Below are 25,456 nucleotides of genomic sequence, written 5' to 3'. Positions count from 1 at the left end.
CAAAATAATCCAGAGCATTAGTCTGATATTCTGTGCAGACGATTGTTGTGAATTCCGTTCTCGGACTCCCTCCTGTGGTCATGAATGGTACTTTGGTTGGTTCTGCTCTTGGACTCCCTCTGGTGGCTTCGAGCGGAACTGCTGGTCACTGAGGTTGGCTTTATCAGCTGCTCTCGTTTATTGCTATGCTGCTTCCCTATTTAACTCCACTCAGATTGTTACTTCATGCCAGCTGTCAATGTTTCAGTATTGGTTCAGATCTCTCTTGGACTTCTCTGAGGACCTGTCTACTCCAGCAGAAGCTAAGTCTTTGCTAGTTCATTTGTTGTTACTGCTTCCTGAATATATTTCTTAGTACTGCAAATTTCTAGTCCAGCTTGCTATCATGATATTCCCTTGCTAGCTGGAAGCTCTGGGGTGCAGAGTGGCACCTCCACACCGTGAGTCGGTGTGGGGAGTCTTTTTGCTTACTCTGCGTGGTTTTTGTAGTCTTTTGTGCTGACCGCATAGTTCCCTTTTCTATCCTCTATTTAGTGAAATCTGGCCTCCTTTGCTAAAACCTGTTTCATTCCTGTGTTTGTGACTTTCCTCTTAACTCACAGTCAATATATGTGGGGGTCTGCCTTTACCTTTGGGGAATTTCTCTGAGGCAAGGTAAACCTTCTATTTCTATCTTTAGGTGTAGTTAGCTCTTAGGCTGTGAAGAGGCGTCTAGGGAGAGTTAGGTACGCTCCACGGCTATTTCTAGTGTGTGTGATAGGAGTAGGGTTTGCGGTCAGCAGAGTTCCCACTTACCCAGAGCTAGTCCCGATTTTGAGTTTACTCATCAGGTCATGCTCCTAACCACCAGGTCCATAACAGACGATCCCCTATTATACCTATCCTTCTAGCTCAAAGTCAATAACACACCGCGGGTTACAAGTACCCGCTTAGCTGAGCTAATAGACTTTGTGAGCACCAGCTGGCCAAAGCTGAGCCCACAGACTTGATTTTCTCATGTTGAGAACTCAGCACCTTACTGCAAAATGGCAATTTGTAAATCCAACACCTCTACACGTAGGAATCACAATATTGTAAAACTCAGGTTACATGCACGTGGCATCTTTAAGACACCGGCTGATCTGCAGAGGTTTTCCCATGTGATGCCCTTTCAGGAAAAAGCCAGCCATCTATTTGATGAAGCGGCTTTGCTGGTGGTTCTGTCATCATTTTTGCTTCCGCTTTGCTATCGGTATCTTTTTATTGATTTTTTAAACTACAACTAGTAAGTAACTTCCTGGCGGAAGCCGCCTGAGGGAGTGAATATGTTTTTAGGTGCTTCATGGTTTTCGGACCTTCAAGTGTTTATAAGAATTAACAGAAGACTGACAATATGGCCAGCAGTGTTGTTTTACATTTTTGTGCAGTATGTTCAACTTTTGCTGTGGTTTTGCAGTGCTTTTTTTAGGTGGGAGTCAGGCGGAATACACTTGAAAAGGACATCGAGTGCACATACCCTAAGACCACACTTATAATTTGGATTTAGTTATCGATGGGGAATGGCCTCTTAGGAATCAGATATTTTCTTATTAAAGCTTTATTCATCCACCTGAAACATTCCCGAACACCTCATTCCACCAGAAGACATGCCTTCATAACCTTAGGGTGGTCTACTGTAATGCCTCATTTCTAACTTCCATAAATACCCAGCTACTTGAAGGATCTACTGAAGCTAAACATCTTGCCATCTTATCAGATCAACAAGCATGAATAAGCTAGTCTAGCATCATACATGAAACATTTGGAGGCAGGAGCTTCTGTCAGGTAGACCCAACTCTCTGGATCAAGCAAACCAATATTATTATTGGGCAGAATTGTTGCAAACACCTAAAATGCACCTGTTCAGTTTCACGTCCGAGTGTGATTAGCACACTCTCTAGATAAGACTTTTTATCAAATTGATCAGTTTACTCCCAGACTGTTGAGTCCCGTGTGAGAAGTGCATTACAAATGCTACTTGTACATTGAATTCTTTACAGGATATGGAGCATCAAATCCAAAGGTAATGTAACAGGCAGGACATAAAATACCGCACTCAGTACAAAAAGTGTATGAAGTTTACTAGATAGATCAACACTGAGCCATCTATCTATGCCAGATCTAAGCATGTGTAGGAAGATTATCTAAATGTGCAAATATTTAATAGATGACCTTTGTTAATTATAGGTGATCCTAGGAAATATCCTTTACTGCCAACCTTGATGTCCCAGTGTCAGCAGTCCTCTATTGCCACTTTCATACCTTCATTCACGTGTCTCCTGCCCCCTGGGGGGATCCTCTATGACACCTTAGCAGGTACACAGCTGAATATTTCAGAAAGTTTACATAAAACATATGTCTATGAATCATTTGTGGACAATTCTTTAATATTACTCTGAAGACTCTGATCTTTTCATGACAACTTGGGTCATTTAAAAGAACAATATCCACCAATTTCTTTAATTGAAATAAGTTAAAATTCCTGTTTTATAATGTATTTTTATAGGAGCTACAGATCGCCTTCATATACACAGAGATATTTTTTCTTAGGGTTGGAAATGTTAAATAAATTAATATACTGATATATTTTTAATTTTCATCAAAACTGCATGGATCTCCCCATATCAGTCCCTATTGTGTGGACATGGAAGTTGTGATCTACTGTTGGCAGTTGTGTCCTACCATTATAGGCTCCAGGATGAAGGAGCTTCCTCCTCCTCGTTGTGTGTTGATGACTTATATGAAGGGTAGTTCTGGCTCAATTTATTAGCTAAGCCAGCCCCCTTCTTCATCATAACTAATTTGAAAATTATAACAATATCATGATAGAAGGATGACATTCACAACGTTTTATATGCCTTCCTTTTAACTAATGTTTTTTCATCCTCAATCTATTGATTGCTACGTTGTAGATAAGCTACACATGTCCGTACACAATGATATTACCTGGTTACCAGGTTAGTGGTCCCTTTTAATTTATCATAGGAGCACTGTCCAAGGCCAGTTTGAAGGACCCTAGGTCCCAGTTATTGGATTAGGAACTGAGACTTATACTTTCATCTCTGTGTTCCCTTGTGTAGGTATCGTAAATGTAATGGCAGTGACCTTTCTACATTCTACGTGCATTGGGGTTACACAGTCTGTTTAATAAGAATTTGAGATAAGGTGGTCGAGCCTCCTATAAACTTCACTGTTTAAAGGGAATGTATCATTAGAAAATGATCAACTGTTTACATCAGGTTTTTGTGTTACATGTTTTGTTAAAAGAATAAAGAAAACCATTAATTTTGACATTCTCACACTGGCGACTGAAGCTCTTTTAGACTCCATATCATCAGGATTACAATTACAGGTAACACCTCTATTATTATATTATTATTATTATTGTTATTATTTAATGGCCTTTGGCTCGCTCTCAAGCCTTGACGACTTCATGGATGACCAATCTGCAAGAAGATCGATCTTGTGCAAGCCTAGAAAAGACCACCAGGGCCTTTTCCACTGTTATTTTTATTGTATCAAGCCATCGGATTGCTGGTCTTCCTCTTCACCTTGTTTCTTCTTTTCTTCTGACCATGACGCCTTTGAAATGTAGTGCTGGAGAAGGATGTTATCAATACCATGGATGGCAAGAAGAACAAACAAATCAATATTGGAACAAATCAAGCCAAACATGTCACTAGAAGCAAGGATCATCAAGCTGTGACTTGCCTACTTTGGACACATGCAAAGAGAGCAATCACTGGAGAAGGACCTCATGGTTGGAAGAATAGAATAAACAAGGTGAAAAGGAAAACCAGCAAACTGATAGTTTGATACAATCAAAATAACGGCAGAGGAGGCCCTGATGGACCTATCTAGGCTTGCTCAAGGTCGATCACTGTCACTCTCACGCCCTGACTGGTAAGCGTGAGCTCGGGGGGTTTGTGGCCCCACTGTGCCACAAACCAGACTACCCTGGAAGGGGCGTGACTATGACAGCTGCCTGGGTTTTCACTGGAGCCTCTGATGGTGAGGTCAGGCTTGTGCAGCAGGCAGCTGCCAGGTGCTACTCCAGGGTGGTGTCTGGCTGTGGCTGCTGATCCCACTTGGGAGACAGGAATACCAGGATTGGTGCGGGCATCAGGCAGGACTGGCAGAAGAGCATGGCTGAAACTCAGACGAGTAGGCTGGCACGGCTGTGACAGGGCTGGCAGAGACACGGCAGAGAACACAGGGCTGGCAGGAACACAGGACTGGCAGGGACGGCAGGAAACACAGGACTGGAAGGCACGGCAGGAACGGTAGGACTGGCAGGAACACGGGTTTGGCAGGAACACTGGATTGGCAGGCACGGCAGAGAACACAGGACTGGTTGATGTGGTGTATGAAAGAACAGGTAGGGACCTGTTCACACTAGAGATGCAGGTACGGATATGTAGTTAGGAGGAACAGGTAGGGACCTGTTCACACAGGTGGTGCGGGAACAGATATGAAATATGAAGGAACAGGTATGAAGGAACAGGTGGGACCTGTTCACACTAGAGATGCAGGTACGGATATGTAGTTAGGAGGAACAGGTAGGGACCTGTTCACACAGGTGGTGCGGGAACAGATATGAAATATGAAGGAACAGGTATGAAGGAACAGGTGGGACCTGTTCACACAGGAGATGTAGGTATGGAGATAAACCAGAAGGAAGGGAGAATGAAGGAACAGGTTGAGACCTGTTCACACAGGAAGAGAACTGCAAGGCTGCGGATAGGAAAGGTAGAGCAGCAAGAGATAGCGCAGCAATAAAAGCAAAGCAGAGCAGAACCACAAGGAATGTGGAGAAGAGCTGCAGCAAGAGATTCTTACAGCAACGGGAGCGGAGCAGAGATGAACGGAGCAGAACCGCAAGGAATGCGGAGAGGAGCTGCAGAAATATTCTTACAGCAACGGGAGCGGAGCATAGATGAACGGAGCAGAACCGCAAGGAATGCGGAGAGGAGCTGCAGAAAGAGATTCTTACAGCAACGGGAGCGGAGCAGAGATGAACGGAGCAGAACCGCAAGGAATGCGGAGAAGAGCTGCAGAAAGAGATTCTTACAGCAACGGGAGCGGAGCAGAGAAGAACGGAGCGGAACCGCAGGAGTGCGGATCAGAGGTAAAAGCCACAAAGGTACAGAGCAGGCAGAGCTGCAAGAGTGCAGAGTGTAAGCAGACTGAGAACACAAGGAAAGACACAGCAGGGAAGGAAGCCACAGACAAGGAGACAGAGATAAGACTAAGTACAGACAAAGCAATGGAACAAGACACAAGGACAAAGACACAGGGACCAGGATATTCTGCCTCCTGGAGGGCAGACAACAAGACCAAGGCAAAAATACAGAGAAAAGCCTCCAGAGAGGGAGTAACTCACAGCAAGGCCTGGCAAACTCAGAAGCTAAACACTAACTGAGCTAACACATTGCACAGGCCCAGAACACTGGGTGGAGCTGCACTATATACTGGAGGCCTCCTGGTAATTGGTCAGAAATAGATTACACAAATGCACCTGATTCCTATAAGAACCAGAGAGTTCAGGCGCCGCCCCCCTATACACACAGCCATGATGTATGCAGAGAGCAGAGACACAGAACATGGAGCTGGCATAAAACAGAAACCACATCATGGCCTGGAGCAGTGGGTAAGATAGTGTGAGAGATGTGAGGCCATGCCGTGATGCTAGCAGAGTTGTTACAATCACCCTACAGATCATTCATCCGTCAAGTCGCTATGGCTGGAGATCGACCCAAAGGCCATTAAATAATAATAATAAAATAATAGAATTGTTACCTGTTATTGTAATCCTGATGCTGATGATATGGAGACTTGCTCAAAACCCTTACTAAGAAGACAGGATGTACAAGTCTAAAGCCTCATTTTCCAGCACGATGAGCAATTTTCTTTTTCTGTTAGCAAAGGTCATAATAATATGAAAAAAACATATACAGTAACACAAAAACTTGATTTGAACAATAGATAATTTTCTGATGATAGCTTCCCTTTAAGACCTCACTGAGATACTTGTAGTGCATTAAGATTTATGTTACATTTACTCCAGTAACCTGAATTCATTGGATCGTACTGGTGATGTTGGCTTTGGTGGATCCTGTCTTATAAGCTGCCTATAGAGGTGTTACCTGTAATCCTGCCTCTGATGATAACGAGACTTCTGAAAGAACAGGAAGTATAAGTCTAAAATAGCCCCAGTAGACAGTATAAAAATTGAAGGATTTCTATATTTTTTTAAGCAGAATATAAGAACTATTGTACTTTATTACTGTTGTTATATAGGTCACACCGACAGTATTACTGCAGTCACAGAAGCGCACACTGACCTTCGAGCAATGACGGCTTCCAAGGATGGCACCCTGAAGGTTTGGGACCTAGTAGCGGGGAAACCTGTATTCACTCTTCATGGCATCGGAAAGGACATTGACTCCATCACTGTGTGTAGGCAGAACAGAATTGTTGCTGTCACTCAGAACCACAGTTTCCAGATATGGGACCTTTCATGTCGCAGAATGATATACGCCTCCAATAATTGTCTGGATGCCCCAATCCTAACGTCTGCTATGGATGGACAACTTCTCTTGGCTTTTTTTGATGGCAGCCATTTAGTTAAGGTCGGATCCATTATTTTTTTTAAACTGGATATAATAATGATTTATGTTTGTTTGTTTTTTACTTTGTTGTTTTGATTGAACTTTTTTTTTTGTAATTTCATGTATTGCAGGTGTTTGACTTGGCTGAATCCTGTAGCCTTATCTGTCAAGTAGCCATTCCTGCAGATGAAACGCCAGTTCATAAAAACCACTCCATTCTGGTTTCCAAGAATTCTTTTAAAGAATACATTGTATTTGCCTACAGGTAATAAATCCATAAGCTTCAGGGCACATCTCTAAGGTTAACCCCTTTCTGACCTCGGATGGGATAGTACGTCCGAGATCAGATCCCTGGCTGCTTTGATACAGGCTCCGGCGGTGAGTCCGCATCAAAGCCGGGACATGTCAGCTGTTTTGAACAGCTGACATGTGCCCGCAATTGCGGCTGGTGGAATCGCGATTCACCTGCCGCTATTAACTAGTTAAATGCCGCTGTCAAACTCTGACAGTGGCATTTAACTACCGCTTTCGGCCATGCGGATGGAAATGAGCGCATCGCTGACCCCCGTCACATGATCGGGGGTCAGCGATGCGTCGGCATAACAACCATAACAGTTATGCACAACAACTTCAGTGTGCATAACTATTCAACCCCCTAAAGTCAGTACTTTGTAAAGCCTCCCTTTGTGGAAATTACAGCTGCAAATCACTTTGGATAACTCTCTATGAGCTTTCCTCATCTTACCACTGGGATTTTTGCCCATTCCTCAAGGCAAAACTGCTTCAGCTCCTTCAAGTTAGATGGTTTCCTCTGGTGAACAGCAGTCTTCAAGTCTGACCACAGATTCTCAATTGAATCAAGGCTTTAACTAGGCCACTCCAAAACATATACACATTTCCCCTTAAACCACTCAAATGTTGCTTTAGCAGTATGCTTTGGGCCATTGTCTTTTTGGAAGGTGAACCTCCGTTCCAGTCTCAAATCACTGACAGACTGAAACAGGTTTTGCTCAAGAATATCCCTGTGTTTTGCACCATCCATCTTCCCCCTGACTTGGACAATTTTCCCTGTCCCTGCTGCCGAAAAACATCCCCATAGCATGCTGCTGCCTCCACCATGTTTCGCTGTGGGGATGGTGTTCTTGAGGTGATGAGTTTTGTTGATTTGGTGCCAGACATAGTGTTTACCTTGGTGGCCAAAAAGTTCAATTTTGGTCTCATCTGACAACAGCACCTTCCTCCATACAGTTGAGGAATCTCCTACATGTCTTCTGGCAAACTTGAAATGAGCCTTATAATTTTTGTGTGTAAGTAAGGGCTTTTTTCCTGCCCACAAATGTGTAGCATTTAGTGGGACCTATAAAATTATGTGAGTTACACACAATCACCTGCACTCCCCCACTCTAAAGAAAATAAAAGCAGGCAGCTATATTATTTTAGGGTCACTGAGCAAATCAATCCTATTTGTTACCCATTATTTGTGGATTCCCAGAGGTTGGTACCCCTGTATGGTCTGCAAAATTAGCAGCAAATTGTTACCAGAAAAGCACTAAATCTGTTCTGTTCTTTTGTTAAATGCTAAGAGGATCATGAGCAAAGGAATGTGCAACAGAGGAGTTATCTTTTGTTTCCTCTTTGTGACAGGAGTGGGAAGGAAGCCATGGTGCTGAATGCCAAATGCGGAGCTGTCATTGCCAAACTTACTGCACAAGAGCCTGTGGCTTCAATTCAAGGTGTGGCTGTAACCAAGGAGTATTTCCTACTGATCTGCAGGTATCTAAATAATACCGTAATTGCAGTACATGACACACTTGTTACCTGCTGCTTTGATTTTCCATGTTAATTGATTTGATATTCCATTACCTGTCCTTTTATACAAAACCTGACATGAGCTTTCTGCCTTGATCATCCACGGGAAATTAACATTGCTTTGGTGCACATATCATTTTAATATGTCCAGAACTGTCCTGATTTTCGTGCTCTGTAACTTGCAATCCATACTATTTAAGTTGTCAATTATTATTTATCGGAATTCTGCCAGCACTGTACATGCTGGAACTTCCCTCACTTCCCATCATGGATTGCTTTTGACATTGAACAATTGATTGTCTCCTCCAAACTGAAGTGCAGGAGAGCAGACAGACCAAGAACCTCTCCCACTTTGGATATCTTGGTGACTGCTGCGAGAGAGTGATGACACTTGATAACAGTCAATAGACAGAGAGGTACCGTCTCACAGTAGCACTTTGGTCGCTATGACGGTACGATCCGTGACGTTCCAGCGATATACTTACGATCTCGCTGTGTCTGACACGCTACTGCGATCAGGGACCCCGCTGAGAATCGTACGTTGTAGCAGATCGTTTGAAACTTTCTTTCGTCGTCAAGTGTCCCGCTGTGGCGGCATGATCGCATCGTGTAACAAAGGTGTGCACGATATTGTATACGATGTGCGCACAGTAACCAACGGCTTCTACATCGCAAATATGTCATGAAATTATTGCTCCAGCGCCGTGCATTGCGAAGTGTGACCGCTGTCTACGACGCTGGAGCGATAATGGAGCGACGCTGGAGCGTCACGGATCGTGCCGTCGTAGCGACCAAAGTGCCACTGTGAGACGGTACCCTAAGAGAAAAGGGGGACACCTAATCATCTATCAAGGGAGATTATCTCAATAACATGAAAAAATCTGCACTGAGTTCTGACTATGTCGCTGTAATAGGTTATGTTCTCTAAACACGATAATGCTCTGTATATTGCAGGTATCCGTCACCAAAACTACATGACATGGTGCACATTGAGCTGTTCAGCGTGCACACATTTGCCTATATTCGCACAGTGAAGGGCTGCAGCAATGACTTCATTACTAAGTTTGCCGTGAATAGTCAGGGATCACACGTAGTTGCATTTTCTCGGCTCCCAAACACCAACACCACTGAGATAGTAATTTGGAATCTAGAAACAGAGGACCATAAACACATGGTCAAATTTTCATCAGTACCGATGGGAGGTAAGCTCAATCATGCTGCCGATATGTAAGATTCACGATTATATTTTCTGTTATTTTGTCTATACCATATATATATATTGCTTTATAAATTGAGTAAAATGACAGTGGTAGCACAGTTTTCTAGTGAGAAAAGTTGCATGGTGTTGGGTTAGAAGTAAAAGTGTGACTGTATGTCAGATTTGAAGGTGATGTACAACATGGCCTGAATTCATCATAGCCTTCACCCCTGTTTTTTGTCTAGTTTTGTGTGTTTTGCACACCCAATTCGCTATTATACTTGCGCCTTTTATTAAGTCTATTTCATATGTGCTCGCCTATTTTGCCTTGTTTTTTTTGTCTGAGGACAGAAACTAGAAATTCCAGATGTTTTCACTTGATTAACTAATTGTGACATTTTTTTAAATAGTAAGATTTAGCGCAGCTTCACTCCAATCCCCCTGGTGTATTTTTGAGTATGCACAATTTTTGCAACTTTTTGGTGCCAACATGCAACCATTGAAGACAGGAAGAAAGCCATTTTTTACTTTGGGCCAAATTCATGAATCACGTGTGCTATTTTGATGAATTTAATGCCAAAAACAGCAACTAATACCGCAAGACAAAAAAAGGAAGTGATTTAAAGAATCCCTGCGAGTTATGAATCGGGGCCAATTTGTAAAGATAAAAATGCATCTTGTATTTACAACCATTTTTAATAGGGACACAACAATCACTTAAATGCTCTAGTAACCTACAGATGATTCCAGTTTAAGAATTTACTTGAATAGCGAGGCCATCTCCAGTAATGTGCAACCCTTTAGACAACATAGAATGGACAGAAACATCACCTAAAACCAGGCATAGAGGCTGTAGGGTGGCTATTGGACACCTAGTGGTTGGGAAGTAAACTTGGAGTAATGTTTTAGGACTAAAAGGGGTTAATTGGCCATGACAGATTTTGAGCAGCTGATGAGTTGAGAGAGAAGGCTGTTCACCTTATCTCCACCCCTGGTGTGGTTCACTTTGTAAATTGAGAGCTGTTTGTCTCACACATGGCTGTGTGTATGGAGGTGTGCAGATCTCCTGTATTGAGTGCCTTTGCTAAAGGACTAAAGGTACCTTCACACGAAACGACATTATAACGATATCGCTAGCAATCCGTGACGTTGCAGCGTCCTCGCTAGCGATATCGTTTCGTTTGACACGCAGCAGCGATCAGGATCCTGCTGTGATGTCGCTGGTCGCTGAATAAAGTCCAGAACTTTATTTGGTCGTCCGATCGCTGTGTATCGTTGTGTTTGAAAGCAAAAGCAACGATACCAGCGATATTTTACACTGGTAACCAGGGTAAACATCGGGTTACTAAGCGCAGGGCCGCGCTTAGTTACCCGATGTTTACCCTGGTTACTAGCGTAAAATGTAAAAAAAACAAACAGCACATACTCACATTGCGTCCCCTGCAGTCTGCTTCCTCCTCTGACTCAGCGCCGCAAAGTGAAAGTGAAAGCAGCACAGCGGTGACGTCACCGCTCTGCTCTCACTGTACGGCGCTCAGTCAGTCAGGAAGTGGACGCAGGGGGACGTGAATGTAAGTATGTGCTGTTTGTTTTTTTTAGATTTTACGCTGGTAACCAGGGTAAACATCGGGTTACTAAGCGCGGCCCTGCGCTTAGTTACCCGATGTTTACCCTGGTTACCAGGGGACCTCGGCATAGTTGATCGCTGGAGAGCGGTCTGTGTGACAGCTCTCCAGCGACCAAACAGCGACGCTGCAGCGATCGACATCGTTGTCGCTATCGCTGCAGCGTCGCTTCGTGTGAAGGTACCTTAAGAAGTCGAATGCTAAGCCATGAGGGCTAACCGGCACTATTGTATGGATTTGTTGCTTTATGTTTTATTTTATTCCGGACAAGAGCTGTATTTGAGTTTCCTGTGATGTGGTTTATGAGGACTGAAATTAACCAGCCGGACTTTAAATAGAAACGGCAACTGTGATACCTCAGATTGGTCTAAAGTGAGTCATAATGTCATAATGTTTTTCATAGGCATAGGCAGAATGCTGACAATCAGTGTTGGGTGCATGATTGGGCTACCTGGTTGCAGGCCAAGTAGTCCTCTAGTCTCCTCCTCTGGAACTCTCTACCACAACATATCAGACTCTCACCTACCATTGAAACCTTCAAAAAGAACCTGAAGACCCACCTCTTCCGGCAAGCCTACAACCTGCAGTAACCACCGATCGACCAAACCACTGTACAACCAGCTCTATCCTCACCTACTGTATCCTCACCCATCCCTTGTAGATTGTGAGCCCTCGCGGGCAGGGTCCTCTCTCCTCCTATACCAGTCGTGACTTGTATTGTTCAAGATTATTGTTCCTGTTTTTATTATGTATACCCCTCCTCACATGTAAAGAGCCATGGAATAAATGGCGCTATAATAATAAATAATAATAATAATAATAATAAAAATCTCCTGCTAGTAAAACAATGATTTTATCAAAACTACAGCAGACTTGTAAATAAGTGTATGATACATCTGAGTCTCTGCCCCTATGTTATGCCGCTCTCAAATTAGTTAGCAAAAATATGAGGACAGATTCCCTTTAACCCCTTAACGACCGCCGATACGCCTTTTAACGGCGGCCGCTAAGGGTACTTAAACCACAGCGCCGTTAATTAACGGCGCTGTGGAAAAAGTGAATAGCGCCCCCCAGAGTCGGATTTTCTCTGGGGTCTCGGTTGCCGAGGGTAGCCGAGACCCCAGAGAACATGATTCGGGGGGTTTTTACCGACCCCCGAGTTGCGATCGCCGGTAATTAACCGTTTACCGGCGGTCGCAACAAAAAAAAAAAAACGCGATTTGCCGTTTAATTTCTCTGTCCTCCGATGTGATCGCACATCGGAGGACAGAGAAATGTGGTCCCCGATGGCCCCCAATAGCCCCCCAATACTTACCTACCTCCCCCGGTGCTCCTCGTGTCTCCCCATGGGCGCCGCCATCTTTTTTCCGGGAAAAAATGGCGGGCGCACGCGCAGTGCGCCCGCCGCCCGGCACCCGGATGTTCTTTGGGGTCTCGGCTGCCGGGGGTAGCCGAGACCCCAAAGAACATGATCGGGGTCGATTTGCACCGACCCCTGCTTTGCGATCGCCGGTAATTAACAGTTTACCGGCGACCGCAAAAAAAAAAAAAAAAAAAAAAAAGCGATCAGTTATTTCTCTGTCCTCTGATGTGATCGCACATCAGAGGACAGAGAAATAGGGGGATTCGGGGACCCTATAATACTCACCCGGGGTCCCTGGGTCCTCTTCTGTCTTCTCCTGCCAGCCGGCTTTTTCATCATGGCGGGCGCATGCGCAGTGCGCCCGCCATCTGCTGCCATCTGCCGGCCGGCAGGAGAAGACAAGTTGGGGCTAAAATTAGGGTTAGGGTTAGGGTTAGGGTTAGGGTTAGAGTTAGGGTTAGGGTTGGGGCTAAATTTAGGGTTAGGGCTAGGGTTAGGGTTAGGCTACTTTCACACTAGCGTTTTTTGGCTTCCGTCGCAATGCGTCGTTGGAGAAAAAACGCATCCTGCAAAAGTGCTTGCAGGATGCGTTTTTTCTCCATTGGCTTGCATTAGCGACGCATTGCGACGGATTGCCACATGTCGCATCCGTCGTGCGACGGATGCGTCGTGCTTCGGCGGACCGTCGACACAAAAAAAACTACATGTAACTTTTTTGTGCGACGTGTCCCACATATTTCAGTGCCACGTGCCACGTATTTAAGTGACACGTGCCACGTATCAAAGTGCCACGTGCCACATATTTCAGTGCCACGTATCAAAGTGCCACGTGCCACGTATCAAAGTGCCACGTATCAAAGTGCCACGTGCCACGTATCAAAGTGCCACGTGCCACATATTTCAGTGCCACGTGCCACGTATCAAAGTGCCACGTGCCACGTATCAAAGTGCCACGTGCCACATCTTTCAGTGCCACGTGCCACGTATTTAAGAGACACGTGCCACGTATCAAAGTGCCACGTGCCACATATTTCAGTGCCACGTGCCACGTATTTAAGTGACACGTGCCACGTATCAAAGTGCCACGTATCACGTATTTCAGTGCCACGTATTTAAGTGACACGTATCACGTATAAGTGCCACGTGTCACGTATTTAATTGCCACATATTTAAGTGCCACGTATCAAGATTTTCCATGGAGAACAGACACATCCAGAGATATGTCTGCTCTCCACGGCTGCAGCAACACACTGACAGGAGCCATAGTTCCTGTCGGTGTGTCACTGCGCATGCGCGAGCGAGTTTACCGGCGGTCATTGACGCCGGCACTCTCGCTTAACGGCAGTGCTGCGTGGGAAAGTTCAACGCAGCTGTACTGCTGTTAACCGAGACGCCGGAGTCATTGAACTCCGGAACAGTACGCGATACACTGCTAGGAGCTTCGCTCCTGGCAGTGTATCGCCGGAGAGCAGCCGATCGGCGTGGGACACTCGTTTTATGGATTCTGCGGACAGGGAGTATGAATTTGGTTTATTATTTTTGGATTTTTTCCTGGAGGATCGAGGGCTTCGCCTACAAGTGTGCTGTTGGTGAGTATATACTCTGTGTTATATGTTGTATGTACTGTGTGTCATGTATGTGTATTGTGTGTAGGTGTTTTGTGTAACTTTACAATTGTGCTAAGTCGCCGGACACAGGGACAACTCTCCCATCCTAATACCGGATGGGAGTCGTAGTCCCATACGGCGACTTAGCACAATGGTGGCACTAGCGTCGCATGGGGACACACACACGCACACACACGCACACACACGCACACACACACACACAGAAGGACTCCATGCTGCTTCACTGGGGGGCGGGGGCTTCCCTCTTCCTGTCCGACGTCACGTCCGGTCCTGGGTGTCAACCCCTCCGTACAAAGACGCCGACACCCAGGACAAAGGCGCTGTGTGTGGAAGGTAATATGGGGCCCTAGGGGGATACGCAGACACGCCGCTGCGTAAAGAATTGACATGTCAATTCTTTTTACGCCGGCGTGTTTGCAGACAAAAGCGCCGCGTTTTTTTGCGGTGTGTCTGAACGGCAAAGTGAATTTCTCATCCACTTTGCCGGCAGACGAAAATGACATTGCGCATTTTTGAAAAGCGCCCGCAAAATAGCGCTCAAAAATGCGCTATGTCTGAAAGTAGCCTAAGGCTTCTTTCACACTTGCGTCGGTACGGGGCGGTCGCAATGCGTCGGCCCGATGTACCGACGCACGTTGTGAAAATTGTGCACAACGTGGGCAGCGGATGCAGTTTTTCAACGCATCCGCTGCCCAGTCTATGTCCTGGGGAGGAGGGGGCAGAGTTACGGCCACGCATCCGCGGAAATGGCGGACGCGACGTACAAAAAAAAGGTTACATTGAACTTTTTTTGTGACGACGGGGGCTAAAGTTATGGTTAGGGTTGGGGCTAAAGTTAGGGTTGGGGCTAAAGTTAGGGTTAGAGTTGGGATTAGGGTTAGGGTTTGGATTAGGGTTGGGATTAGTGTTACGTTTGGGATTAGGGTTGGGATTAGGGTTAGGGTTGGGATTAGGGTTAGGGGTGTGTTGGATTTAGGGTTTTGATTAGGGTTATGGTTAGGGTTGAGATTAGGGCTGTTTTGGGGTTAGGGTTGTGATTATCGTTAGGGTTGTGATTAGGATTATGGATCGGGTTGAGATTAGGGTTAGGGCTGTGTTGGGGTTAGGGTTGGAGTTAGAATTGGGGGGTTTCCACTGTTTAGGTACATCAGGGGGTCTCCAAACACGACAGCCAATTTTGCGCTAAAAAAGTCAAATGGTACTCCCTCCCTTCTGAGCTCTGCCGTGCGCCCAAACAGTGGTTTACCCCCACATATGGGGCATCAGCGTACTCGGGATAAATTGGACAACAACTTTTGGGGTCCAATTTCTCCTGTTACCCTTGTGAAAATAAAAACTTGGGGGCTAAAAATCTTTTTTGTTGGAAAAAAATATATTTTTTTATTTTCACTACTCTGCATTATAAATTTCTGTGAAGCACTTGAGCTTTCAAAGTTCTCACCACATATCTAGATAAGTTCCTTAGGGGGTCTAGTTTCCAAAATTTGGTCACTTGTGGGGGTTTCTACTGTTTAGGTACATTAGGGGTCTGCAAACGCAACATAACGCCCGCAGACAATTCTATCAAAGTCTGCATTGCAAAATGGCGCTCCTTCCCTTCCGAGCTCTGCCGTGCGCCCAAACAGTGGTTTACCCCCACATATGGGGTACCAGCATACTCAGGACAAATTGGACAACAACTTTTGGGGTCCAATTTCTCTTGTTACACTTGTGAAAATAAAAATTTGGGGGCTAAAAAAATCTTTTTTGTGGGAAAAAAAATATTTTTTATTTTCACTACTCTGCATTATAAACTTCTGTGAAGCACTTGGGCATTCAAAGTTCTCACCACATATCTAGATAAGTTCCTTGGGGGGTCTATTTTCCAAAATGGGGTCACTTGTTGGGGGTTTCTACTGTTTAGGTACATTAGGGGTCTGCAAAGGCAACATAACGCCCGCAGACAATTCTATCAAAGTCTGCATTCCAAAATGGCACTCCTTCCCTTCCGAGCTCTGCCATGCGCCCAAACAGTGGTTTACCCCCACATATGGGGTACCAGCATACTCAGGACAAATTGGACAACAACTTTTGGGGTCCAATTTCTCTTGTTACCCTTGTGAAAATAAAAACTTGGGGGCTAAAAAATCTTTATTGTTAAAAAATATATATTTTTTATTTTCACGACTCTGCATTATAAACTTCTGTGATGCACTTGGGCATTCAAAGTTCTCACTACACATCTAGATAAGTTCCATGGGGGGTCTAGTTTCCAAAATGGGGTCACTTTTGGGGGGTTTCTGCTGTTTAGGCACATCAGGGGCTCTCCAAACGCGACATGGCGTCCGATCTCAATTCCAGTCAATTTTGCATTGAAAAGTCAAATGGCGCTCCTTTGCTTCCGAGCTCAGCCATGCGCCCAAACAGTGGTTTACCCCCACATATGGGGTGTCGGCGTACTCAAGACAAATTGTACAACAGCTTCTGGGGTCCATTTTCTCCTGTTACCCTTGGTAAAATAAAAATTTGGAGGCAAAAAGATCATTTTTGTAGAAAAAATGCGATTTTTTTATTTTCACGGCTCTACGTTATAAACTTCTGTGAAGCACCTGGGGGTTTAAAGTGCTCACCACACATCTAGATAAGTTCCTTAAGGGGTCTAGTTTCCAAAATGGTGTCATATGTGGGGGGTCTCTACTGTTTAGGCACATCAGCGGCTCTCCAAACGTGACATGGCGTCCGATCTCAATTCCAGCCAATTCTACATTGAAAAAGTAAAACGACACTCCTTCTCTTCCAAGCTCTGCGGTGCGCCCAAACAGTGGTTCACCCCCATATATGGGGTATCGACGTACTCAGGAGAAATTGCACAACAACTTTTGTGGTCTAATTTCTCCTGTTACCCTTGTGAAAATAAAAATTTGGGGGCAAAAAGATCATTTTTGTAGAAAAAATGAGATTTTTTATTTTCACGGCTCTACGTTATAAACTTCTGTGAAGCACTTGGGGGTTCAAAGTGCTCACCGAATATCTAGATAAGTTCCTTGGGGGGTCTAGTTTCCAAAATGGTATCACTTGTGGGGGGTTTCCACTGTTTAGGCACATCAGGGACTCTCCGAACGCGACATGGCATCCGATCTCAATTCCAGCCAATTCTGCATTGAAAAAGTCAAACGGTGCTCCTTCACTTCCAAGCTCTGCGGTGCGCCCAAACAGTGGTTTACCCCCATATATGGGGTATCGACGTACTCAGGAGAAATTGCACAACAACTTTTGTGGTCTAATTTCTCCTGTTACCCTTGTGAAAATAAGAATTTGTGGGCGAAAAAATCATTTTTGTGAAAACAAATGCGATTTTTTATTTTCACGGCTCTACGTTATAAACTTCTGTGAAGCACTTGGGGGTTCAAAGTGCTCACCACACATCTAGATAAGTTCCTTGGGGGGTCTAGTTTCCAAAATGGTGTCACTTGTGGGGGGTTTCCACTGTTTAGGCACATTAGGGGCTCTCCAAACGCGACATGGCGTCCGATCTCAATTCCAGCCAATTCTGCATTGAAACAGTCAAACGGTGCTCCTTCACTTCCAAGCTCTGCGGTGCGCCCAAACAGTGGTTTACCTCCACATATGGGGTATCGGCGTACTCAGGAAAAATTGCACAACAAAATTTGTGGTTAAATTTCTGTTTTTACACTTGTGAAAATTAAAAAAAATGGTTCTGAAGTAAAATGTTTGCAAAAAAAAGTAAAATGTTAATTTTTTTCTTCCACATTGTTTTAGTTCCTGTGAAGTACGTAAAGGGTTAATAAACTTCTTGAATGTGGTTTTGAGCAGCTTGAGGGGTGCAGTTTTTAGAATGGTGTCACACTTGGTTATTTTCTATCATATAGACCCCTCAAAATCACTTCAAAGGTGATGTGGTCCCTAAAAAAAACATGGTGTTGTAAAAATGAGAAATTGCTGGTCAACTTTTAACCCTTATAACTCCCTAACAAAAAAAAAAATTGTTTCCAAAATTGTGCTGATGTAAAGTAGACATGTGAGAAATGTTATTTATTAACTATTTTTTGTGACATATCTCTCTGATTTAAGGGCATAAAAATACAAAGTTTGAAAATTGCAAAATTTTAAAAATTTTCGCCATATTTCCATTTTTTTCATAAATAATCGCAAGTAATATCGAAGAAATGTTACCACTAACTTGAAGTACAACATGTCACGAAAAAACAATCTCAGAATCAGCGGGATCCGATAAAGCGTTCCAGAGTTATAACCTCATAAAGTGACACTGGTCAGAATTGTAAAAATTGGCTCGGTCATTAAGTACCAAATTGGCTCTGTCACTAAGGGGTTAAAGAAGACATGTCACTTGCCATAAATATCACATTTTTTATTTGGTGAAAATGCTGTTTCTCTCCTGAATCTGGCAACATGGTTTTGTAGTTCTCAGGAAGTCTCCTACAGAGAAGAGTTATAAACTACGCCCACTTGTCATACAAGGACAAGATTTATAAACAGTGAAGAGGAGGACATAGCTTAGGTACAGAGGGACACAGGAATAAAAGAAAAACAATATCACCAGATTAAGGAGAACTGCTTTATTTGCAACAGGTAAAAAAATATATATTTTTTTAGCAACTGAAGGTTCCTCTTTTCAGAGGTTCTCCACTATTCAGACAAACCCTTCTCAATCCCTATGTTTCCACCTTGTAAAATAATAACACCTATAATAACACCCCAATGCCAGCGCTGTTCCAGCTGTGTTGGCACTGGCTCTCCCGGGGATTGCATGACATAATGTCATGGTGGCCAATCAGTGCTGGCTCCACACTCCCCACCTTTGGACAAATCACATACATCTGGAGGAAGTGAGAGGGCAGCAGCTCTCAATTCCTCTGGATGTATGTGATATATCTGAAGCCAGGGAGAGTGGAGCCAGCACTGATTGGCCACCAGGACATTATGTCATGCAATCCCCGGGAGAGCCAGTGCCGACACAGCTGGAACAGCGCTGGCATCGAGGGGTTATTATAGGTATTATTATTCTACAAGGAGGAAACATAGGGATTTACATGGGGTTGTCTGAATAGTGGCATCCAGGACCCACCTATCCAAACCTAGAAAAAAGAAGTAGGAAAATACAGGAGATATGTAGACGTAATAGATTGAGTAACTGAATATTAAAGCATGGCTCTAAAATGTTACATACATGATCTCAGCATACAAATGTCATCTTAACATATAGATGTGAAATGTTCTAGGAGTCTGCTTTGATCTCCGGTACTGCCTTGCTTTCTGTGAAGGAGAGAATGTCTTACGATCGTGGAATTTAGCCAACCGTATAAATGACCAGTCTCTGACGGCCAACATGAATAATGCAAAGGTAGCCAATGGGATCCAAGAGATTGTTACAATGAAGAATTTTCCCAGGTAATTTCTTAATCCTGAGCACAATATTATGAAGATGCTAATTATATATCTACAATGATACTGATGATTGTAGTGTTGATATATATTATTTTGTCCGCCTGATATAAAAATGGAGATTATTATTGACAGCAAGCAGAGATTTTAATACTATGAGGAATTGATGCAGAAAGTATGTTAAAAACTGTATACTTTTTTTTTAAATAGAGCATGTTTCTGTTAAAACTGGACTATCCAGTTATGTTCAAGGTCTTGACACAGAATAATTTGCCTTTTAGGCCATGTTCACACATTCAGTATTTGGTCAATATTTTACCTCAGTATTTGTAAGTCAAAACCAAGAGTGGAAATATCAGAGGAAAAGTATAATAGAAACACATCACCACTTCTGTATTTATCACCCACTCCAGGTTTTGGCTTACAGATACTGAGGTAAAATACTGACCAAATACTGAATGTGTGACCATGGCCTTATTCATCATGGTCTATTAATCCAAAAATGTAAAAACTCCTGCATATTATTAAAATGGGAAATAAGAAAATGAAAAAAAGCAACGAATTCCCCTCAGGTAGCCATGAGTGTATATAATAAAATGTGGTGCTGTAAATGTCTTCTACTTTGCTGTGGACAGATATGTGGTTTGCCGAAATGTGAGGCCCGGGGTGATCTCTGTGTGGAACATAGTAAAATCAAAGTGTAAAAGCAGCGCGGTGCGTGTGGAGCGAGGGCTGGTGGAGAACAGTGATGTCGTGCTAGTCAGAGACATGAAGCTCTATATCCTCACAGACAGGGGAATGGCGTCATTCACTGACACACCCAGACCTATATTTCAGGTAATTAAGTAGAAGTCCATAAATGTTTTTGAAGAAGCCACTTTGTCATGTGAAGAACAATGAGATCTGTGTAAAGAAGGCAGTCAGATGACATACGGTATACATGATATTTTATTTTTACTTGTTTTTCTTTCTGTAGACACTATTCACTTATGATTTGCTGAAGAAAAAATATGTCCGCCGGCAGACAGGCCTCTATATTATACCTTGTCCGAAGCATGAATACAGGGTCCTGGATAATGGCCTACTGCTGGGACTCTCAGAGAACAGGTAACACTGTGGAATAATGGATGTACATCTTATGCAAAACACTTTAACAGGGGTAGTCCCATGTGCAGAATGATTTTTAAAACAATTGTCTGTCATTTGCGATCAATGGCTAATTCGCATGTACAACTGAGAAGTTGAAATTTCTATCAGCAACATGACACATAACATTTACTATTTCTGCTTGTCTTACAATGTCTTCCCCAAGACTGCATATTATAAATAATAATAATAATATTTAATTATATAGCGCCAACATATTCCGCAGCGCTTTACAAATCAATTATTCATTACAAATTATTATTAGCATACATATTCTTTAGGTGGTTTTCATAGATAGAACATGTACCGATTATAGTTTATGAGGCTGAGAGTTTGCTAAACAAAGTCATAGAAATGTCTGATTTTGATCCAAGCCACAGATTTTGATCAAACTTGCTCATTCAAATTCAGTGAGTCAGTGAAAAAAAAAAGAGCACACAGATGCCATCCATGTGTAAACAGGTACGAAGATGCAGCCGCATAGAGAACACGTGGTTATAAAATAACAGGTTTTTATTTATTAAACTATTTGCACAATTAACAAGGAAAGTCAGAAAATTAGAAAATGGTGCCTTGTGTTAACACTAGACAGGTAGCCTGAACTGTTAACACTAAGCTCTGTCGGTCCTGCGGCTACCAGTCTGGCCCTACTCCCTGCCCTAGAAAACAACAATCCCAGCGCTACCACACCGAAAAGTGCAACGCCAATATTCTATTCATTGATTAACTGTCCATCTCCGACCCTCAGTTGAGCATCCGCTGCGGTTGTAAGGATATGTTGACCTGTGTCCTGACAGACTCCATGTTAAAACTGCAGGGCTTCCATCAGTCCGCTCCCACTTATAGGGATGGTAGGCACGCTAGGATCCCAGCAGGAATTCACGTACTATGTATGCCACTAGGCCACAAGCCTCATTCCGATCTTTCACCGCAGTCTGCAGTTCTAGTCGTCGATAGACCTTTACTTGTCATCTACAGCCTCAGTGGAGATAAACTCATGCTTCCCACTGCTCACACGATCAATACTTTTGCTCACACGATCAATCCTCTTCACTCATCTATCTTCGCTCTGGTCTTCACTCCGACACACAAGATGTCTTATCTTATTGAAAGAGTCTGCGACCCTCAATTAGTCCAACACAGTACTGATCCTGCCTCTGCCACTGTTCTCTGACTCGTCCTTTTGAAGCTTGGCTATAAGCCAGCGCAGTCTTCTTCTCCACTGGTAGTGAACTGGTAAAAGTTCTGCTGCTTTTATATTTCTCTCCTCAGCCTGGTCACTTGTCTCTACTGTGTAACAAGTCTCTTATCTTTTTGTTCTTGCTCTTCTCAAGTACCTACAATTGCTATTTATGTCCACTAGTTGGTAGCATCGGCCTAAAAATGCTCCATAGCACCTTTCTACTGCATTGGCCTTTGTAGATCCCTTACACATTTGAACTAGAGAAGGAATTGTCTCGAATCAATCCCTTAGGCCTCTTTCACACTTCCGTTTTTTACAATCAGTCACAATCCGTCAAAATGTTGAAAAGATGGATCCGTTTTTTTGATGGATCCATCGAGGCTATGTGCACACGTTGTGCATGCGTCTTCGCCATGTTTTTCCACTGCGAAAACGCATACAGAACACAACACATGTTAAAAATAATAAAAAAAATATATGCTCCCGTCAGCTCCCGTTCCCAGTAATGCCTTGCGAGACAATGACCTGTGATGAAGTAGCGGTCTCGCAAGACCGCTACGTCATGCGTCATTTCGCAAGGCATCACTGGGAACGGGAGCTGACGGGAGCATCGCGAGCATCGGGAAGGCTGCGGGGGACGCCGAAAGGTAAGAATATCACGATTTTTATTTTTTTTTACTATTTTTAACATTATATCTTTTTACTATTGATGCTGCATAGGTAAAAAGAGAGAGAGAGATCGAGAGAGAGTTTCCCTGACTGGAAATTCTTCTGCACATGCTCAGTTTCAAAAGACGGCATCCATTGCTGGATTCCTGATTTTGACGGTCAGCGACGGATCCTGCGTCCATAGGCTTCCATTATAGCCAACGACAGACAGCGCAGGATCCATCGCTGAGCGATTTTCCGATGTACACAAAAAACATTTCTAAGTCTACGTTCACATTTGCGGTCTGCGCCGCAGCGTCGGGCGCCGCAGCGTCGCCGCATGCGTCATGCGCCCCTATATTTAACATGGGGGCGCATGGACATGCGTCGCACTTGCGTTTTGCACCGCATGCGTCCCTGCGGCGCACGCGTCCGGGCGCAGAGGACGCAGCAAGTTGCATTTTTGCTGCGTCCAAAATCAATTAAAAAAAGGACGCATGCGGCGCAAAACGCAGCGTTGTGCATGCGTTTTGCTGCGTTTTTGTTTGCGTTGTGCGTTGCGGCGCCGACGCTGCGGTGCACAACGCAAATGTGAACGTAGCCTATGTGCGTTGTCTCCACCCAACAGACAGCTATCTTACCACGGATCCAGTGCACGACGGATGAAACGGAAGTCCATCCCTCACAATCCGTCGCTAATACAAGTCTATGAGAAAAAAACGGATCCAGCAGAAACATTTGCTGGATCTGTTTTTTTCACAAAAAGACGCATTGTGACAGAAAAAGAAAGACGGAAGTGTGAAAGATTCCTTAGTGTGTTTGGGATTCAGTTACTAATGGCTCAGCCGTCCAATCTAGTACAGGGCATGGTGAAGCTATCAGTACTTTGATTAACAGGTTAGTGTCCAGTCTGGTTCAGGGGTGTGCTAATCTGTCAGTGTTTTGATTGACAGCTCAGCCGTCCAATCTGAGACTGGGAAGTGCTGGTTGTCTCCAGGGGATTATTGTCCCAGGTGATTGCCTGGCTGCATAACTGGGATGTTAGTCCCAAATCTCTGCCAGATGTACATTCAGTTTGTATGTGGTTTGTCTCTCCGTGCCTTGTGTTCTGTTTGTTGATCTTTCGTTGCCTGACCTTGGACCTCGTTTTGACCATCCGTCTGTTTAACCCCATTATTCTGATCCGCTATCTTCATGGTATTTCACCCTCTGACTGTTACCTGGCTATGCCTTTGTCTCTTCCTTCTGTTTATGTGGTACCCTCCTGGCTTTTGACCTCTGAGCCCTTGACTATCCCAGCTCACGGCTTGTCCATGAGTAGTGATTCAGGGTCACAGAAATATGGACCACCAAAAGTGGACTAAAATCTAATTCAGCACACTGATGAAAATTTGTCCATTTTTTCTTACATATAAAAATGAACAGATATTTAAATAAAGCCTATATTTTTTTTTTTTAGCAGACCTTCCTTTGACCACTATTTGCATATGGTGATCAGCAGTCAGTATCAGCAGTCAGTATGTTTGCTATCTAAAGTTACATAATCTGCAGGATATGTGATAATGCTACAATTACATACGGTATATGATAAACCTATATATCTTGCTATTTTACAGGAATCATTTTGTTATTTGGAATATGGAGACAGGTTTCATAAAGGATCGCCTAAGGCCACAATTTAAGGACAAGTCCCTGGACATATTGGCAGACAATCACATATCCATGGAAAATAGTCAGAAAAAAGTGATAAAGCAAAAGAAGAAAGGGAAGGAGACAGGTAGAAATACATGCTACTTATTGGTATTCAGTTACAGAAATAATCTGCAGATCACCAGCATCAAGTATGAGATATAACAACACAGTGTTTGTATTAAAGGAAATCTGTCAGTAGTTTTTTGCTATGTAATCTGAGCACAGCAAGATATAGGGGCTGAGACCCTGATTCCAATGTTGTATCACTTACTGGACAGCTTGCTGTAGTTTTGATAGAATCCCTGTTTTCTCTGTTGCAGATTTAGCAGTGGTCAGAATGCTGAGCTCTGTATAACTCCGCCCACATCCCTGATTGGCAGCCTTTTGTCTTCACTGTACATGGTCAGCAAACTGCCAATCAGTGGTGGGGGCGGGGCTACACAGATTAGCTGATCTGCCTTGCATGCACACTTTGTCCGGCAGTGATAAGCTCCTGTTGATAAAACACTGATTGTATTGAAGCAACAGCAAGTTGCTGAGTAAGTGACACATTTCTGGAATTAGGCTCTATTCCCCTACTTTATGCTGGTCTCAGATTAAATTGCAAAAACCTGGTGACAGAGTCGCTTCAAGTGATTACTTTGCCTTAGGCTACGTTCACATAGGATGCTGAATTTCTCCGACCAGCCACATCTGCCATTATATATGCGCTAGTCTGGTCCATACGTGCACAAGTTGACTTGCTCTTAGTATTATATTTGAGACAATTAAATGTTATTGAATTTTCAGTTATTCTCACACCTTGGGAAAAACGCAATGAGACCAAAACTGCAAAACGACGCAGGAAGGAAAGAGAGATAAAGCAGGAGATTGAGAATATCGAACAGCTGGCCAATGAGAAGGACAATGCCATATATCAGTACCTCCTGAGTGAGGATGAAAAGGTAAGAAGGAATATTTAAAAAGATAATTAAAAATGACACAAAACAGGTCAAGGAAAAATGATGGGTAATGAGAATGAGAGATTGGCCTCAGCATCTGTCATCTAGTCAATGGTTGGAGTATCAGTAGTAAGTAGTGCTGTATGGCATTAACCAATTGGAACTGATATAAACACCAGAAGATGCATTTG

General features: G+C 43.6%; 1 protein-coding gene across 1 annotated transcript in view; it reads left to right on the top strand.

The window, feature by feature from the left end:
• The window catches only part of LOC143793014 (uncharacterized), a 195,081-nt gene that overhangs the window by 144,578 nt on the left and 25,047 nt on the right, over positions 1-25,456 (top strand). The window contains exons 19-28 of the mRNA XM_077279566.1: positions 2,206-2,334; positions 6,319-6,650; positions 6,761-6,894; positions 8,274-8,402; positions 9,393-9,640; positions 19,493-19,661; positions 20,291-20,492; positions 20,632-20,762; positions 24,249-24,409; positions 25,114-25,268. Coding sequence (XP_077135681.1) covers positions 2,206-2,334; positions 6,319-6,650; positions 6,761-6,894; positions 8,274-8,402; positions 9,393-9,640; positions 19,493-19,661; positions 20,291-20,492; positions 20,632-20,762; positions 24,249-24,409; positions 25,114-25,268 — 1,790 coding nt within the window. The remainder of the gene's footprint in view (positions 1-2,205; positions 2,335-6,318; positions 6,651-6,760; positions 6,895-8,273; positions 8,403-9,392; positions 9,641-19,492; positions 19,662-20,290; positions 20,493-20,631; positions 20,763-24,248; positions 24,410-25,113; positions 25,269-25,456) is intronic.

Source organism: Ranitomeya variabilis, chromosome 1, assembly GCF_051348905.1.
Source record: "Ranitomeya variabilis isolate aRanVar5 chromosome 1, aRanVar5.hap1, whole genome shotgun sequence".
Lineage (NCBI taxonomy): Eukaryota > Metazoa > Chordata > Amphibia > Anura > Dendrobatidae > Ranitomeya > Ranitomeya variabilis.
This window is presented reverse-complemented; position numbering and strand designations above follow the sequence as displayed.